Source organism: Chroicocephalus ridibundus, chromosome 4 (genome assembly GCF_963924245.1).
Source record: "Chroicocephalus ridibundus chromosome 4, bChrRid1.1, whole genome shotgun sequence".
Taxonomy (NCBI): domain Eukaryota; kingdom Metazoa; phylum Chordata; class Aves; order Charadriiformes; family Laridae; genus Chroicocephalus; species Chroicocephalus ridibundus.
Genome location: NC_086287.1, coordinates 70936660 through 70954358, shown reverse-complemented (window position 1 = coordinate 70954358; position 17699 = coordinate 70936660). Strand labels below are relative to the sequence as shown.

Genomic DNA, 17699 nt, shown 5'->3' with positions numbered 1-17699 from the left:
CAGTTCTCACAGTCACATTATTTTATTTTTTTTTAAGTTTATTTTTACTCCAAAATGGGCCTGTTCTTAAATGCAAGCTAAAATAATGCAGTGCTCCAGCCAGGCACTGGAGCTAGTGGTACTCAATTTCTTGGGTTTTGACTTAAACTCTCCATGCCTTTGAGGTGTCCAAAAGAGATCTCTCTTGTGTGGATTCTCTAGTGTCTGATAAAGGTTTATCTTATGCTGTAGGCTTTTCTTTACTCGGAATGCTTGAAAGGCTGGACCTTCTCCCCTTCCAGGAGGTTCATTTTTACAAACGGTCCTCTCTGAGACGTCTCAAGTTCTGTAAAACTTGGTTAAGGTGACCTAACAAGTCCAAGATTTCCCAGGGAGGGCTGAGTGAAAGGCAGATGGGGATCAGGCTCTGCACCCACTCCCGTCTCTGCACCACAAACCCTCCTCCAGCTCCCCGTGGTCAGAGCAAAACCAGCTGGACCCAAGACCACACAGTCCTGAGACATCAATCTCAGGACACGAAACCATCTTTCCTCCTCCTCGGAGAGGGTCAGACATGCCGGCATCCCTCCCCATGTGGGTTTTTCCACATAAAACCAGAGGAACGACACAAAAATAATCAGCTAATCCTCAGAAACACACACAGCGCCAAGTCTCCTCGCCGTGCGACATCAGCTTGGTGCCTCTGCCCGATTATCTGGGCAGCAGGACAGCAGCGGCGTTATCAGGTTTAAGCACAGCCAAGGACAGGATCTCCCTGCAAACCCACAGCCAGGGTTCCTCTTACGCTCCCCGTCCCCCCTGCCCTTCTCCAGCACTTAATCACCCTCGCAGATGTTTCGGCTCACCTTCCCCCCAGCCCTCATCCCTCCCACTTCTGCGGGCGGCTGCAAACGTACTTCAGAGGACACAAGCATGCTGGGATCCCAAAACTGGATAAATTTACTACGCAGAAGTACGATGGGGTTTCTTTAAACCTTGTCCAAAAAACGCTCTTGCCATTAAATCCCCACAAGAAAAGCAGGACCGGCCACGTGCTCCTTCCTTGCCCGCAGCTTCCCGGTAGCAGAAGAAACACAAAATGCAAACCACCCCAAAGCAGCAAGGACACCAGAGCATCCTGGGCGGCCCCGGGAATGGGACTGGGAACATTTCAAGCTCTACCTCGTGTTTGGGGTCAGCCTGGATGTGCAGCTAAACTTCTGCACCAGTGATGACCCAGAGCAAACGGGCCCATCGGAAACCTCTGCTCTTGTCTATTCGGCTTCCAATCCTGCCACAGACACTGAAATCCCTCGTTTTTCCACTCCAAAATATTTCATTTTAATTCCCCTGGGGAACACTCCGGTTCTGCGCTCGTTCCTTTCAAACTCACATCCTGCCTGTCCTAGCGCTCCCAGTTATCTCCTTTCTTTCTCAGAAAAACAAAAAGAACTTGCACAAGATGGCAATAAAATAGACTTTGGAGAATGAAATAAAAGGCTGACGCTGTTGTTAAAACTGATCTAAAACCACCTGTTCTTGCCATAACCCCGACTCTTTCTAGGATCACCCAAAATCCAGCATCACCGTGGTTCGGAGCTAGGGAGATGCGGCAGGAATCAGTGGGGCAGGCACCGACCACAGACACAAGCCAGCTTCCTGCTGCTTTCCTTTCCCAGCCAACGCCTGGGGTGTTATTGCCGAAGCTTTTCCAACCCTCCTCCCTCCCGAAATGTGGCTCTGAACCCGGCAGGATCCATCCCTCCCGACTGGGAGACCAGTGCCTCTCGAGATGCTCTTGCTGAAGCCCCGGCTGCCGCATCCATCCCTCCCCTCCCGAAATCCCGCGTACCTCCTCTGCTGCCGGTAGCCTGACAGCTCCAGGAGGGATTTCCGAGGGAAAGACCGAAAGAGTTTCTGCACCTGCTGTTTCCATGACAGCAGCCGCTTCTTCTGAATCTCTGTAAACGCCTGCCCCCCCCCCCAAAAAAAAAAAAAAAAGAAAATAACAGGAAACATATGAATATTTTTCTGGACAAAGTGAGCAGGGATGCGCATGTGGGTGTGCGCATGAAGAAAATCAGCTGGAGCAGGCGGTGGTGTGAGCTGAGCCCCATCGGCAAGTCCAGAGGGAAACCCTGGTCTCTCTCAAGGATTTACTCATATCAAGGTGGAGAAAATGCTCTGGCAGCATTCCGTGCGCCCCAGAGCAATGGCCTGGCTCTGTCCCCGAGGCTGCCAACCCCTCCGGACACAGCAGGGCTCCCCCAAAGCTTCCCTGCCACCCCTCCTCGCCCCCGGACCCCCCGCTCCAGCTCCTCGTGGGATTTGATGGCTGGTCCCCAAGGGGTGGTGACACTTATCACCTGGACATGGCTCTAGAAAACACCGCTGGGGCTGGAAAACGCTGGGATTCGGAAAGCAGAGCTGCTCCGCGGCATCCCGCATCCTATCCTCCTTCCCGGGGCCAGGCAGAGCTCGGCTCTCTTCCTGGCCCTGACAGCATCCACCGGAGGTCACCCGGGGTGAGCCCCGTCCCTGACCCGGGCAGGGGACACATCCCCCAGGCAGGGGACAGATCTGCTCCCGAAACACCCTGCAGGCGCGGTGTGGCAGGCGTGTGGGTTATGGGGACACCCGCGGGCCCGCCACTGCTAACTTTAGGCATCCAACGTCTCACTGATGGTGACGGAGAGGAGCAGAGGTCTCCGGAGGACAATTTAGAGGCTAATTAGCGCCTGACTTGATTGCTCCGAACCACCCTCTGGAGGAGAAGCTCTCTCCCGGGCACTGATTACGCCGGCGCCAACGCAGAGGGTGACCCTGGGACACAGGCTGGCACCAGTGGGGTGACACTGCGTCACCACATCTGCCCCGGGCGCTCCTGGAAAATGAGCTCCTCTGCAGCTCCATGTCCTCCTGGCTTTGCTTTCCAGCCCTGGGAATCTGCTCCCACCATCCTCGTCCTTTTCTTGACACCTCCGCTCTCCCAGCGATGCCCTGCTTGGCCACGTCCAGAAAGTCCAGGCACCGTTTCCAGGCTCCGACGCTCTCTGAGAGGGGAGCAAGCGGGAGCACAACGTTCTCCCCCCTCCCACAGCTATTTTCTGCTGCCCGTGCCTGTGGAAACCACCCAGCAGACCATATCCACGGCTCTAAACCCGTCTTGCAGCAAATCCAAACAGTGGGTGCCACCACCCTGTATTTTGGGGGCCGAATGTTGGCTGACACCGCAGGCGCTGTCAGCAGAATGCACCGACCTCCCCCCCACCCCGTGACCAATAGAGGCATCCAGGAGCTCAAAAAATAGGACGAAGCACTTGCATTTTTGCCCGGTGTTCAGCTATTTCACCCCCATTGGGGATCCCCTGTGCTTGGCCCTGCAGAGAGGCGTGGATCAAACCTTGGTGCAAGAGCGGCTCGGCCACCGGACACCACTGCGAGGCAAGGGGCTACCAGCCACCTCTCTCGTCTTCCCTGCGGCATGCAGCACATTTTGGGGTTTGCAGCCACCAGACCCCTCCACAGGAGATCCTTCTGTGCTTTGACAGTGGGGGTTTTTTATAAACAAATAACTGAGAAATGTTTAAAGCTCCGTTACGTTACAGAGGGCGCGCGGTCTCCTCCCAATCCCAGCCATATGGGCAGGCGCTGGGAAGCAGCTTGTTTTGCCAGGGGTACGAAATGCCGCAGGATGCCGGGAATGCCGGCCATCCCTCTCTGCCAGCGAGCAGAAGCATGGTCATCCTATCCATCCCACAGAGCACAGCCTGGGTGATCCCGAGCCGTCACCTGGTAAAAGCTGATCTGCTGGGAGCAGAAACAAATGCCCCCGTTGCAAAAATCCAAGGCCACAGGCTGCCAAAGGGGAGGCGGCAACGCCAAGGGATTGCTGGGACTGTCTCATAGAAACCACCCGCACACTCATGCCGGGATTTTTTCTTGCATCCAGCTGCTGATCAGACCATCACAAGCCGGATGAATTTCCCAGCTCCAGGTCTTGGCAATTAAGGGAGCGTGGCGGGGGGAGCAACGTTTCCATGCAGCACGTTGGAGCTACCGCCCACTCCAGCCCTGTTCTGTCAGAATTACTATTAATACCCACGAAAAATATTTGTGTTAGAAACCAAAAGGTCTACATAAACAGATACTTTGGAAACAGTTTCTAAGTGATGAGAACAACAGTTCTAGATGATCCGTCACGACTCACCTCGTGGATCAGACATTTGTCTATGAGCTGTAAATAGGAACTTATATTCTCTTCATCGGGTCGGGAAACTAAAAGTTGCGTGCATACTGGAAAAAAAAAAAAAAGAGAAGAGAAATGGGCATGGGGACACCAAGCTGGGGCCTGAGGCATCCGACGAATGCCGTGGGTGTCCCGTTTCCCGTGTCCCTCCGGTGAGTCTTCTCATCAGCGAGAAAAAACACCCTTCCCCAATTCCTGCCGCGCTGTCCTATATTTAGGGGCGGATTCTGTTCTCCCTTACGCTGGTGTAGATCCAGAGAACACCACTGGAGTCACCACAATTAGACCAGAGCAAACCAGGTGTGCAGGATTATTCCCTTTTCCTAATTACAATACACCAAAGGCACCACTGGCTTGAGCTCCTGCTCCCACGCCCAAAATCTACCGCCTGCTGCAAACGGATTCCCACCTTTCCCGATGGATTTTAACCTCTTTTGGAATGAATGCTGTAAAAGCAAGTGGAAAAGAGTTCACAAAGAAATGAGTCTCTGCTGTTGTAGCTCCTGGGCAGGGATGCCCTGCGGTCCAGGACACCTCGTCCTGGCAAGGCTTGTGCCATACAGACAGCTTCATGCGTGACGGAGGCATTCGTCACGGGCTGAATTCATCAGTGGGTTTAAAATGGGGCCAGAATCATGGAATGGTTTGGGTTGAAAAGGGACCTTAAAGATCATCTGGTTCCACCCCGCTGCCCTGGGCAGGGACACCTCCCACCAGCCCAGGTTGCTCCAAGCCCCGTCCAGCCTGGTCTTGAACACCTCCAGGGATAAACCCCACCTCTGTCCGTGCCTACAGCCAATTAGCTGGGGAGAAATTTTTGCCCCAAGTTTTTGTATAGAAAACATTATCTATTTTTTGCAAAAAAAAAGTCTGAAATAGGGATAGGGACAGGGCTGGTATTTCCTCGTGGGATCCCAATGAGTTTCTTTCTGTTCCTGGTCTCCCGTGTGACCCTGTGGACGAGATCTCCCTCCACACAGCCAGCTCCGACACCTCAGATCCCACCAAGGGGAGTCAGGACATGTCCAAGCTCACAGAAATTCGCTCAGGGGGTCTTGTCTGTGGCACAGGAGGTCGGTTCATACCTTGCATCGCTCCTGTGCATCTCCCAGTGTGTTTATCCTGCTGCAAAGCCCCATACCCCGCACCAGCCATGGGACGGCACCCAAGTGGTCCATCCAAGATACTTTGGATGTCCTGAAGCTAAATTGGGGCTTAAAGGGAGGCTTGGGCCCAGCTGATATGCACCCAGGACAGCCCACACTAAGCCCATGTACCAGCGCTACCCACACACAAGAAGAGTAGGTCCAAGGGATACTGCTGAAAACACCTCTGGACCAGTGGGATGCTCCCAGGGCTCAGAATGGGAAGGGAAAGGATGCTATCTGTGCCCAACCTGGGGCAGGGAGAGGATGCTATCCATCACCAACCTGGGGCAAGGAAAGGATGCTATCCACCCCGGACCTGGGGCAGGGAGAGGATGCTATCCCTCCGCGACCTGGGGTAGGGAGAGGACGCTATCCTGCTATCCGTCCCTGACCTGCGGCAGGGCGAGGATGCTATCCGTCCCTGAGCTGGGGCAGGCAGCCTGTCCCATTGCTGCCCCTCCCAAAAATCACTGCCCACCGCCCCGCTCACACTCTTACCTCTTACCACGGCATGACGGGGCCTCAAAAAATCATCACCCTTAGGACAGTGGCTTGCAGGGACGTGGGGAAAGGCTGCTGCCAGGCCCGCCACCGCACGCACCCTGTCCCGGAGCAGGACACCAAGCGAGGTGTCTCCCTAGCGAGGACGCCAAGAACAAGTGACAGCCGCTCACCTTTGCCCATCACTCTGGTGAACTGTCCGGGCAGGTCACCTTCAGGCAAAGGGGCCCCCCCCGACTCGCCCTCGCATCCTGGCAAATGGTGCTGCTGCATCCCCCCTGCCGCAGAGTCCTTGCAGTCAGAGCCTTGGCTGTCCGAGCCGAGCAGCGAGGAGGGGTGATGCGAGTCTGCATCCCGGCTATGCTCCTCCGTGCTGGAGTTTTGGGAAGAGTAGGCTTTGATAGGGGTGAGGATCATTTGGTGTAGTTCCTGCAGCGGGACACGCAAGTTGCCACCTTCCAGGATGTCCTGCAGATTCAAGTGGAGAGAAAAGGGTTTGTCTCTGCTGGGACAACAGGACATTGGCTACGAACCAGACCCCTGCTGTCACCCCCACAGAAAATCCCCAGCAAAGCCGACAGCCTCCCTCCTGCTCCAGGAGGTCTTTGCTCAGAGCAGAGGAGTGTGGAGCTGCTGCAGGGACTGCACTGCATCCACGGATGTGCTCAGACCTGAATCCCCAGAGATAAACATGCCCCGTCAACCGCTGGGACCCAAAACCAGCAACAACCCAGCTTCAGCCTTTCTAAATTTCCACCAGGAAGATGCAAATCCCGTGAGAGCGACTCATCCTGTGAGATTTCAATGCCCAGACCAGCGGGCATCTTGCTCCTTCCCCAGCAATCCCACAATTGCGACACTTCAGCCCTTCTTAATTGGAATTATATTTTTTAACGTGGGCTTGTCTCTGGTTTCCAGCACGGCCTTCCAGCCTGGCTCCCCATTAACCGCGCTGCCCCAAAGAGCTTGCCAGAGCATCCTTATGCCCTGGGACCACGGCAGAGCCCAGGACCATGCTGGGATGCAGGAGCCCATCCTGCAGGAGCGAAGGTGGGACATCCCCATCCACACTGGGATGGGCTGGGGGAGCAGATGCAGAGGGGAAGGGAAGGTTTCAAGGGGATCAGGGTGGGCTGCGGTCAGACGCAGAAGGGGAGACCACGAGGCTGCGGGTGAATTTATATCCCTATAGCGAAAATATTCAGCTTGGAGATCCTAGGGGAGGTCCACCTGGGAGGGAGAGGATTTGGGTACACCCCCAGCCTTGCTCTCGGTTATAGCGTGTATCAAGAACTCCCTTTCCACGGTCATATCCACCTCCCACTGATGGGAAATAATTGCATTTTGGTTTTAATGTAGCCTGGACCAGAGCAGCTCATCGCAGGCTCCTGCAGGGTCTGGCCGGTGGGACGGCGCTTGGAAAGATGCAACTTTTGGGGTGAGCCCTAGGGAAGAGACACAAAGTGGGCGCCCAGGCTGCCAGCCAGCCAGCCAAAGCCCCGAAACGGTTGTTCACCCTCATTCCTGCTGCACCCCCAGCTCACTCTTGGGTTGTCTTAGCTCCACTTTTCTCGAAGACCTGGTGTCACTCTGCTGGACGGTATTTTCGGGGGAGGGGGGGGAATCCTGCTCTGCTACCTGGCAGAGAGGGGTGGAGCTGCTCTTTCCAAGAAAGCAGCAATCTTTATCAGCGAGATACTGCCCCACAAAAAAAAAAAAAACACATAAATCAAGTCCCACACAACACGCTCTTGTTTAGTTAAAAAATATATATATAAAATTGGATGGGAAGCTTGGAAAACCAGAGACATCCCCTCCCAAGTGGAGCAGCTCACAGGCAGCTCAGAGTCCCGGCAAAGCATGAGGTGGTTGCAGCCCCACAGCCCAACCCCCGCCCCGGGAGGGCTCCAAACCAGCCCCCGCCGCTTCTCTCCCCCTGTTTTAGAGCGCGCGGGGCTGCTTGTCTCAGCTGAACCCGGCTCACCCTCCTGCACCGCCACCCTCAGTCAATACCATATTTCAAAACCCAGGCAGAGAAGCCGGGGAAGAGGCTGGGCAATCACCTGGAAAACATATCGCCGAAGCCAGCTCCATCCAGCGGGCTGTCTCTTGGATTTAATAGTTATTATTAATATACGGAGGTAAATACGGCTTTATTAGCTCCTGCCATACTCTGAGTACAATCCCATATTATAAATAAATAGTGAAGCAGTGAGCTAACGAAAACACCAATAAATAGCAACACACCACATAAGTATTTAAAAGCCCCTAGCAGGAGGCTCTGCAAGCTGCTGCTGGAAGATGGTGCAATTAAATATAATATAATATTGCGATAATAAATAGTGAGAGGCTGGGTGAGCTGCTCCCAGCCAGTCTGTGGCGCTGGTGCTTCCCTAACAGCCATTTTTGCAGAGTTTAAGCTTTTGTTGAAGGGACAAAGAAGTTTCTAGTTGTTCTCCTTGGAAATTCAAGCTGTTGTTCAGGCACTGAGGTGGGTGTCTGGCTTTCTATCTGGGGACAGATTGCCCATATGATGCTCCAGAAAAGCGCAGTGGTCCTTGACCTGACGGACACTGAGAAATCACATCTGGTTTTGGGGATGGAGAGGTAGGGGCAGGGCTCGGGGGTCCCCGTGAGGACTGCTGCGCATGGAGGGGTCTCTTGAGAAGGACAGTGACATCGAGTTGGGACAGTTAAACGAGTCGCCAAGGGATAATTAGGAGTTAAAGGCCCATCTGGTTCTCCAGCGGGAGAGGACCATGGCAGCTGGTGCTGCTAGAGCTGGTCCTGCACCCTGGTTCAGCGGATGGGTGACCACCTCCCCATCAGTGTCACTGCGATGGTACCCTCCATCTCCTGGAGCTCAGGTGTTTCCAAGCAGCCCGGAGCTGGGCAGGGCTTTTCCACCCCAGCTGCCGGAGTGCTGGCGACGGGTTAGGACCCAAAATATAGCCCCGGATAAAATCTGCATCTGGTACAGAAGTGTTCGAGACACCACTCAGATGCGGCAAAGCCAGCAACAGATTTCTCTGCAAAAGATCCCAAAACAGAATGTGCAGCCAAAGAGTGCTTCACCCCAGAATTAATTCCTGGCTTCTTGAAAAGGAGGAAATACACAAGTGGTTGTGATTACTTACCCTTTCTAAAGATTTGAGCAGGTTTTGTCTTTCTTTTAGCTTTTGGATACTGATGACTATTTTGTGTCTTGCGCCTTTGGTAACGTTCTGCAAAAAAACAGCACAAAAACCTGGTGTTAACATTTCTACAGGACAGCCTGGTCAGCCCAAATCCTTCCTCCCCCTAACAAAATGGGCTGCTATAAATTAATCCAATTTCTGAGTGCAGGAACTAGTGGGGGACATACATAGAAAATCACTTAGAGACTTGCTGCAGATAGAGATTTCCAGCCAGTCCAGCAAAGTGTGGACCGTCCCTCTTCATCCCCAGGATAACACAGAGGTAAAGGTGAAAGCGGGGACATTTTCAAAGGTTAACAAGGCAATCGGCCACCAAAGTCCCACTGACTTTAAAGGAGTTGCGTACTGTGGTCTGTGCCCCTGAAACTCCTGAACGTAATCCCAACTGGAAAAAAACCCAAGCGGAGCTCCCAGTGATGAGACTTTCATGCTGGGACTCCAGTAAGAAACCCATGACAAGGCCTTTTTCAAGTATAATGTGTTTTTTTTTCACTCCCCAAGACCCCATTTTCCTTTCTCTGCTTGCTTCCCAACCACCTGCGACCAAAACACCTTCCACATGAAGACACAAAAAGACGCGTTGGAGGCGTCTCGTCTACTGACTGCACAAGAGTTGGGACCACGGCTGATCCCTTCACGACCGATGTGGGACATACTTGTGCCTCGAGTTGGCATTCGGTAAGGGCCATCATCTCCTCGTACGTCATCTGCGAGAAAAGGGCGGCGTACTTGTGCAGCCGGAGGCTCTTCAGCCAGGCTGGGACATCTGCAGCACAAAGGTAAGGAGATGAGAGTTCCCGTTGAGGTCATGACACCGCTTGACCATGTGCAACAGCATCAACAGCAACACAAGGTTGATTAGGTGCCATCCACCCTCCCACAGGTGCTTCAGACACCGTACTGAACTTCCCGGACCTTCTGGAGGATGTAGTGCTATGGATAGGGATGGTAGGAGGAACCAGCCCTCGCATGAGGACATAGTGCTATGCATATTGATGGTAGGAGGAACCAGCCCCCAGGTGAGGACATGTCCTCAGAAGTTGGGTTTCTGCAGCTGAGCCACTGGGAATTAGTCCACTGGGAGCCAGCATCACGCCACTGCACACCAAGCTCCACGCTGGCCTTTTCCCAGGAAAGTGGGAACTGCTGAAGCCAACAGTGTGGCTGAGCTTAGGACGAGCAAATGGCTGTTTTGCAGATGGCAGACGCTGATTTATGGCATGAGGGAAGATGGTATGTTGTCCAATTTAAATGGCTGCTTAAGGGAAAGGAAGAGATTTTTATTTTTTTTTTGAGCATGGAAAAATGATGTACCACCAAAGATGGTCCCACAACCTGTTTCAGAAGGGTGACTTGGGGCCTCAAAACGCACCAACTGAAATGACTTCTACCTTCCCAGTCATTATCTGCAGCGTAGCACCTCTGCACCTGGCTGGACGGGTACACAAAAATACTTTTATCCTCCTGACATCAAAGTGGTTTCACAGGGAGGGACCTGGGAGGGGAATCCTTCCTCTGCAACATGCAAAACCCCACCAGACCCCGTGACGGGGTGTCCTCCACGGAGAAGGCAACGGGGTATGAGCCTCCCTGGCTCCAGCCTGCTCAGCACTCAGGGTTTTGCAGGTTTGGGGGGCCTGTGGTGACACCCCACAAGGGAGGTGAGGGCCTTGCAGATATCTGTGCTGCAGCACAACACCGTGCCTCTGACGGTGCTTTTGCTTTGCATCCTAAAGGCTTCAAATGCTGTGCCAAATCAGGATCTGCTTTATTTAGCACCTACAACCCAACAACAGCTCTGCCGTAGCCTACCGAGCTCATGTGCTCCGCTCTCAGCAGTACCCTTGTCCATTAGTTCTTGTCCTCTTCCCCACCAGTGAGACACCCAGAAGCCCCATCTCAACCCACACCAGGTGCAGTAACAATGAAAAACCAGTGTTTCAGCCCCAAACCCGCACCTTGAATGGATAGAGCAGGTGGAGGCTTGGGAAATGTCTCTTTTGGGGCTAAATACAAACTAACAGCAACAGTTCCCCTCTCTTTGATCGTTCCTGAGTTGGTGCAAGGGGTATGTGCTGGGGGGGTGGTGGACCCCACATCCCACGGCAGGTAGGGGCTGACGGTGCAGGAGCGCCCGAGGGGAAGGAGCAATGGCTGGTGGTGAGGCTGCCCCAATGGGGTCCCTCTGCCCAACGTGTCCATCAAGCAGGAAAGAGAAATGGGGTCTTGCACTGGTTTCGGGAGGGATTTCTACCCACTATGTGCTTCTGCTGCCCGGCTGGGGCTGCTGTGGGTGCTGGTGCTCTGCTCACCACCAGCATGAGGACAACCTTCACAGGCACCTCCAATAATCTTCACTAACATGGACAACCTCAAAGGTCTTCTAGGCTGTTTTCGACTCAAAGTGTGAGGCCAGACTTGCTTCGGAAAGGGATGAGATGATACAAGGAGGACAGTCCCACTGTTGGGACATCCCGCAGTATGGGTGGTCTCAGTCCAGAAAGCCCCATGCTGCTGAGTGCCAGATGCAAGTCAAGGATCACTGCAGACCTCTTCCCAAACCAACAGCTCATCGCTGGAGGGGCCAGGGCAAGATGGACCATTGGTCTGGTCCCCCATGGCACTTCTTACATCTGCCAGAAGTCTCCTGCTGCCTGCTGCCCGGGCTGACCTCAAACCCCACTCGCATCCAAGCAGAGGTGATGCAAATGGCCTCAAAAAACTGCTTTTTGCTCACACTCTCCACCCTCTGACACAGGTCAGGATTCGTGTTTCAGTGAAGTTCCTCAAATGCTGCACAGAAAGAGATCAACCCCACACCAAACACGGGGGCAAAGCCGTTACCAAGCACGGACGGGCTGAACTTTGCTGTTTTCCGAAAGTCCCGACATGCAACAGTCCTAAACAGTCCTAAAACCTGCTACCAGAGGCCTCTTAAATCGATCTGGTTAAAAAAAATTAAAAGCAGTTAGCAGAAAGCCCATTAAAAGCTGTTAGCAGAAAGCCCTCTGTCTCCAGCGCAGGTGGGGAGCACAGGGACTGGCAGGCTTGAATCTCAAATTCATTTTAACACAAAACTACCCTGTTTCAACGATGACACGTTAAAAGTCTGCCTGATCCCGTGTCCCCTGGGGATATCTGCCTTTGGTGCACATCCATGCTGATGGCAAAGCCCACACAGGTACTTTCAGAAGAGAAGTGCACTGTTGCACAGACGTTAAATCTTGTAGAAAACCCACTTTCATAGAATCATGGACTGGTTTGAGTTGGAAGGGACCTTAAAGATCACCCAGTGCTACCCCCTGCCCCGGGCAGGGACACCTCCCACCAGCCCAAGTTGCTCCAAGCCCCGTCCAGCCTGGCCTTGAACACCTCCAGGGATGGGGTAGCCACAGCTTCTCTGGGCAAATCCAGATCATATGCAACCTTTGCAGAGGGTCAGAGTGCAGGAGCAGCTCTTCTCTCCCTTTGCATCAACCTCCCTGGACCACCTCCTAATTTTGGGGAGCTACAACGGTCCCAGAGCCCCCTTGCCAGTGGGGATGGCAATCCCAGGAGTGGGCTGGGGAGAAGGAGCCACCCCAGCACAGAGGGAGGGTGGTGGGGCTCTCCCCCTTCCCATAGGTAAGAGGCAACCAGGAGCTGCGAGGTCATCTAAGGACATTTTCATGGTCCTTGGAAAGTCAAACTTCCTAATGATCTCCATGGAACAGCGAGCCGCCCACCCGCAGAGCGACTCTTTAATCACCGACTACCAGGAGCTAATTGCAAAGTCATGGCACAGCTGTCACAAACGCTGCGTCTGATGTGAGCAGCAAAGCGAGGACTTTCATGCTGCTCATCTCCAGTGTCCCCTGTAGGCACTAAGCACCGGAGTTCAGCCGGCACATGTATATCTGGGTGCTGGCAGGGAAATCTAGAAGAAATTTAGAAGGAAAACAATCCACCCTGCCATATATATAGATATATAGATATATATATACACAGGCCAACGTATACACAGGACGTCTTCAGAAGTGCCCTTATGGCACACCATGCTAAGATGCTAAGCCACGGACGTACTCGCAGCAGAAACCCCCAGCTCTACTCACCTCCCCGCTTCCTGGTGTGCCCCAAGCTCTACCCTGGGAAGGGACGGATGGACAGACGGACAGGTTCTGCAGGGAACAAAATGCCTGCGTCTCCCCCTGAAGAAACCAGGGGCTGGGAAAAAGCCAAAGGTCACTTTTCCTTCAGCATGAAGATGGAAAGGAGAGAAACAGGTGGCATTAGGGCACAAAGATGGATAGAAAGGAGAGAAACTGGTGACATCAGGGGAGATGAGCTGTTAAGACATGTTGGATGGGGGTCTGGGGTGGGTCTGGTTTCCCCTCTACCCTCCTGGATGCCCCGGAGGGTGGTCAAGAAGAAGCAAGGTGACCAAAGGCACGGGTGACACCAAGCCACAAGAGCCCGCGGGCGGTCGGGGAGACGTGGCTGCAATTCAGAGAAGGGACTTGGCAAACGGAGCAACCGGTCTGGATGAAATAAGATGCAACCCAATAAAAATGCACTAAGTTGTGCATTTCTGTAGGAACAAGAAACAGCACGAACCGAGGGCAGGGAACGGGCAGTACTTTTTTTTTTGCAGGAATGCTGTGGGGATACAATGGGTCACACGCAGCCCGCGGTGGTGTGTTATTTGAGGACGATGAGCTACACACCCACATGAACACTGTCTGTATGGCAACCTGGTCTCTGCTCTGCTCCCGAGCCCAGTTTTGGGCAAGACACCTTCAATAAAATAGAGACTTTCTGGAAAAAAAACAGTGGAGAGAAGTAAGAACAACCCCAAGTTTAGAAAACTCCATCTGGGAAGAAGCCGGACTGATTCAGCCTGAAGAAAATACCGTGTAGTGGGGAGGACACGACACTCGTAGACACCAGAGGATGTAGGCATCTGTTTCGCACGGTCTCGGACAGCGGGACAAAAACAATTTGGCTGATGAAGCAATGGGGGGAATCAGGTTTAGATGTTTGTAGACCTTCCCCCGGAGAAGGAGAATGCTCAGGAAGGGCTGGCCTGAGGCAGGACAGCCATCTCCCCCGGGGGGGCCACATGCAGCAGCAACAGGCTGTCTTCATCCACGTTTATTTAATTGATCGTTGCTCGCGGACTGCCTGGGCAATAGCGCCTTTGGGTTTTGCAGATTTGGCTGTACAGATTGACTGCATCGCACTGGAAAGTTTCTACCCACGCAGGTCCTGGAGCTGCAGCTGTGGATCACAGGGAGCCGAGCTCCCCGCGTCTCCTCCCCAGCTCCATCAGCAGAAACCCGGAGAAACGTAACGTTACATAGACCCCACCAGCTCCCGAGATTGGTCTCCTTCATCTGACAGACTGCAGGATCTGGCCCCAGGCATGGAAAACCTTGAGGACCCGTCACGCTGGTCACAGCTTAGTCTTCACCATGCTCATGGTGACCCTTCCAAGCCAGCCTGCAGGTCCCCCATAAGGTCACAGAGCCTGCAGCACTGCCGGAGACGAAACACTCCCTGGCTGAGCTACCTCAGTAGGTGTTCGTTAGCAAGCAGAGAACCTGAAAAGCAAAGCCGGTCTCTGCGAGGCTGTCACGCTCAGAAAATTCTCCTGTCACTTCTGCAGCCCGTGGCCCCCACCCCAGAGCCAACGCTACGGCGCAAAGCCCAGCCAGAGGGAGGGCTGAGCCCCGAGCATCCCTCTCACGGGGGAACCGCGAGGGGTTTTCTTCCATGCATTTATTCCATGCGCATCAAAGTCATACAGTGCCAAGTCAAACGCAGTTACACATTACAGAGGTTTACACCTATCTAGATTTGTCTGTCATTAGAATAAAATCAGACCTTGTGATTACTTAACAAGTACTATTATTTCCTTGTTCTGATACATCATCAGTCTAAAGTTGCGTTGCATTAATGAAAATTGCCGTTGTTTAAGTCAGTCTCTGACAGCTGCGGGTTCATTTTCAGTCATTTTGTTTGTTCATAGGAATACATGGCCCATGCGTTTGCCCAGTTTTCATCTATTTATTCCTCTACAGCCTAAAGTTTGCTCCCCATCTTTGACTGCAGCAATAGGGTTTCGTTTCTGCCTTGTTTACCAACAGGATCGCGTATATTTATTGCTAAAATCTCTCTGAAATGCACGTGTAATGGGAAACAGCTGAAACACTTGGGATAAATTCACTGCAAAGAAGCATCCTAAGCCAAAACTCCCCCCAGAAATTTGATGGGTATCAAACACCGCAATGGTAAAGTGCATGTGGCTTGCTACACCTCTGCCAAGCTATTTTTCACCGTAATTAAAAAAAAAAAAAAAAAAAAAAAAGAGAAAAGAGCACAACTCACAGCCAAAAGCCACAGGCTGTGGAAAAAAATCCAGCTTTTTGGAAAGCTGGTAGCTTGCAGGATTTTGGGGGCAAAACCAGCCCACCAGCACCCAACTGTAAGACATCAGATCAGGACCGACTGCTGCTTAAAAGAGAATCTAACTCATTCCACTAAAGCTAAATTCCTTAAGCTGGGAAGAAACGCCGCATGGCCCCATTTGGTTACGAGGATTCTGGCCCCAAAACCGCCAACTGAGCCTGGCGCTGCCAGAAAAACGGCTTTTCCCCTCCTGCCTCTGGGTGCTGGGACGGGGACTTGGTGGGGGGGTGGGGGGAAGGCGTCTGGTTTTTCACTCACCTTTCATCCCACTCCCTTCCTCCTGGAATGTGTTACGAGCGGAAGGCTGATCTTCTAAATGTTCACTCCCACCACTTCCCGAAGAGGCTACACTGCTTTGTGGAGACAGGGGGGCATGATCGGAAGGGATGCACTGGGGTCCTCTAGCTCGTAAGTCCTCATGAGACATCCATCCATGTCCTAGAGGTTGGTTTGGCACATTCATGGGTGGGGTAAGGGACACAGAGCGTTTCAAAGGGCTGTGGTGTGTCTGGCCTGAGAGAACTGAAAAAAAAAAAAAAAAAATAAAATCAGAGAGGTTATTCCCCCCTCGCGGCCCAGGATGCAGCAGAGTCCCCCGAAAAAAAGAAAAATAATTCAATGAAATCATAAAATGGGTGGTGGTTGGCCAGGGTGCCTCGCTCATGGCTTCATGGTGCCCGCGGCTACCTGAACCCTACCCTGAGCTCTGCGCTTCGCCTCCCGGGAAGCAAAGGGGCTGGGAGAACTCGCAGGGAGATGGGGTTACACGAGCTACCTCGGGTTGCTTAAGGAAAGGCGTGGAGTGGATTGCATCTTTAGGGGGAAAAAAAAAAAAAATTGAGCAGCTCTGGAGGTTTTGACGTAGCAAACCTGAGCGTGGGACTGTGCTGGGTGCTCGTCTGCTGCCGCTTGCCAACCCTGGAGCCCTTGCAGGGACGGCACAGCTGCCACTTGCAGGCGTAATGGGAATCTTCAAGCGACTACACTGAGGCCGTGAAATTCACCCCGCTAAAATCATCTGGACCCCTATCTTTCTAGGAAAAGCATAAAAATCCCCAGGGTGGGAACATCCTCACATAGACCCAGGGAAAGGTTCTCTGTCTCTCCCTTTGGGTTAGAATCATAGAATGTGTTGGGTGGGAAGGGACCTCTAAAGGCCATCGAGTCCAACCCCCCTGCAGTGAGCAGGGACATCTACAACTAGATCAGGTTGCTCAGAGCCTCATCAAGCCTGGCCTTGAATGTCTCCAGGGATGGGACCTCCACCACCTCTCTGGGCAACCTGGGGCCAGTGTCTCACCACCTTCAGCGTAAAGAACTTCTTCCTAATATCTAATCTAAACCTGTCCTGCTCTAGTTTAAACCATTGCCCCTCATCCTATCATAAGCCAAGTTCAGATTTGGCTTACGCCCCGAAGCACGAGCATTGACACATCTGCCTAACGCCATCACGGGGCTACTTATCATCCATGGAAACGTCTGAGCCTTGTTGTGTCCTACTAAGATCTTGCACTTAGTCCGAGCTATCACCAGTGACGAGAGCATCCCAGCTCAGCCACCCATCAGGTGGGCTTCCATGCCCGTGACACTCAACCTTCCGCAAAAGCAACCAACCAAAGCAACGGTGAAAATATTCCCATGACAAAGAGGTGAGGCCGGATCCCCGCAAAAAAAAATGGTCTTTGGAAAGCTTTGGATTTGTTTTTCCTTCCCAGTTGCATAGGGGTTTGTATTTCCTGGCTGAAATTTTGATACCACCAAGAGCGATTTGTTTTTAACCAGTAACTTTAACACCGCCCGGGAAAGAGCGATGCACCAGCTCCTGCGATTTGGAGTTATTTCTCCAGAAAGGCTTTACAATGGGCAGGTATTTAATTGCCTCTCAGTCAAGTACAGAAATATGTCTTAGGTAGGCTAAAGTATTAAAAAACCCCAAATCATAGATTTTCTGACACTTTCTGGTTGAAGTGTTGCAATTTGAATAGATTTTTAAATCTTTACTGAATGGTCTCCATTTTCCACTGCTCTTCTTCCATACCGTCTCGTTCATTTTTAGTTATCCCCTTACAGATTTAGATATCCTTTTCTCAGGTCTGTTGGTCAGCGGGGGTAATATATGGTATTTAGAGGAAAAGACAGGTACGGATGAACTATCTTTGTTGCCTGTAATGAAAAATA

The 17699-nt window shown here is 52.6% G+C and overlaps 1 protein-coding gene across 5 annotated transcripts in view; it reads right to left on the bottom strand.

Annotated features, from left to right (window-relative positions):
- The window catches only part of SAMD4A (sterile alpha motif domain containing 4A), a 106904-nt gene that overhangs the window by 8845 nt on the left and 80360 nt on the right, over positions 1–17699 (bottom strand). For 3 of the 5 annotated variants that reach the window (XM_063333889.1, XM_063333887.1, XM_063333888.1), the window contains 6 exons: positions 15780–16043; positions 9731–9840; positions 9015–9101; positions 6051–6345; positions 4190–4275; positions 1832–1950 (listed from right to left, as the gene is read on the bottom strand). In XM_063333889.1, the coding sequence (XP_063189959.1) occupies positions 1832–1950; positions 4190–4275; positions 6051–6345; positions 9015–9101; positions 9731–9840; positions 15780–16043 (961 nt within the window). The remainder of the gene's footprint in view (positions 1–1831; positions 1951–4189; positions 4276–6050; positions 6346–9014; positions 9102–9730; positions 9841–15779; positions 16044–17699) is intronic. The other 2 variants (XM_063333890.1, XM_063333891.1) reach the window with 1 other exon arrangement.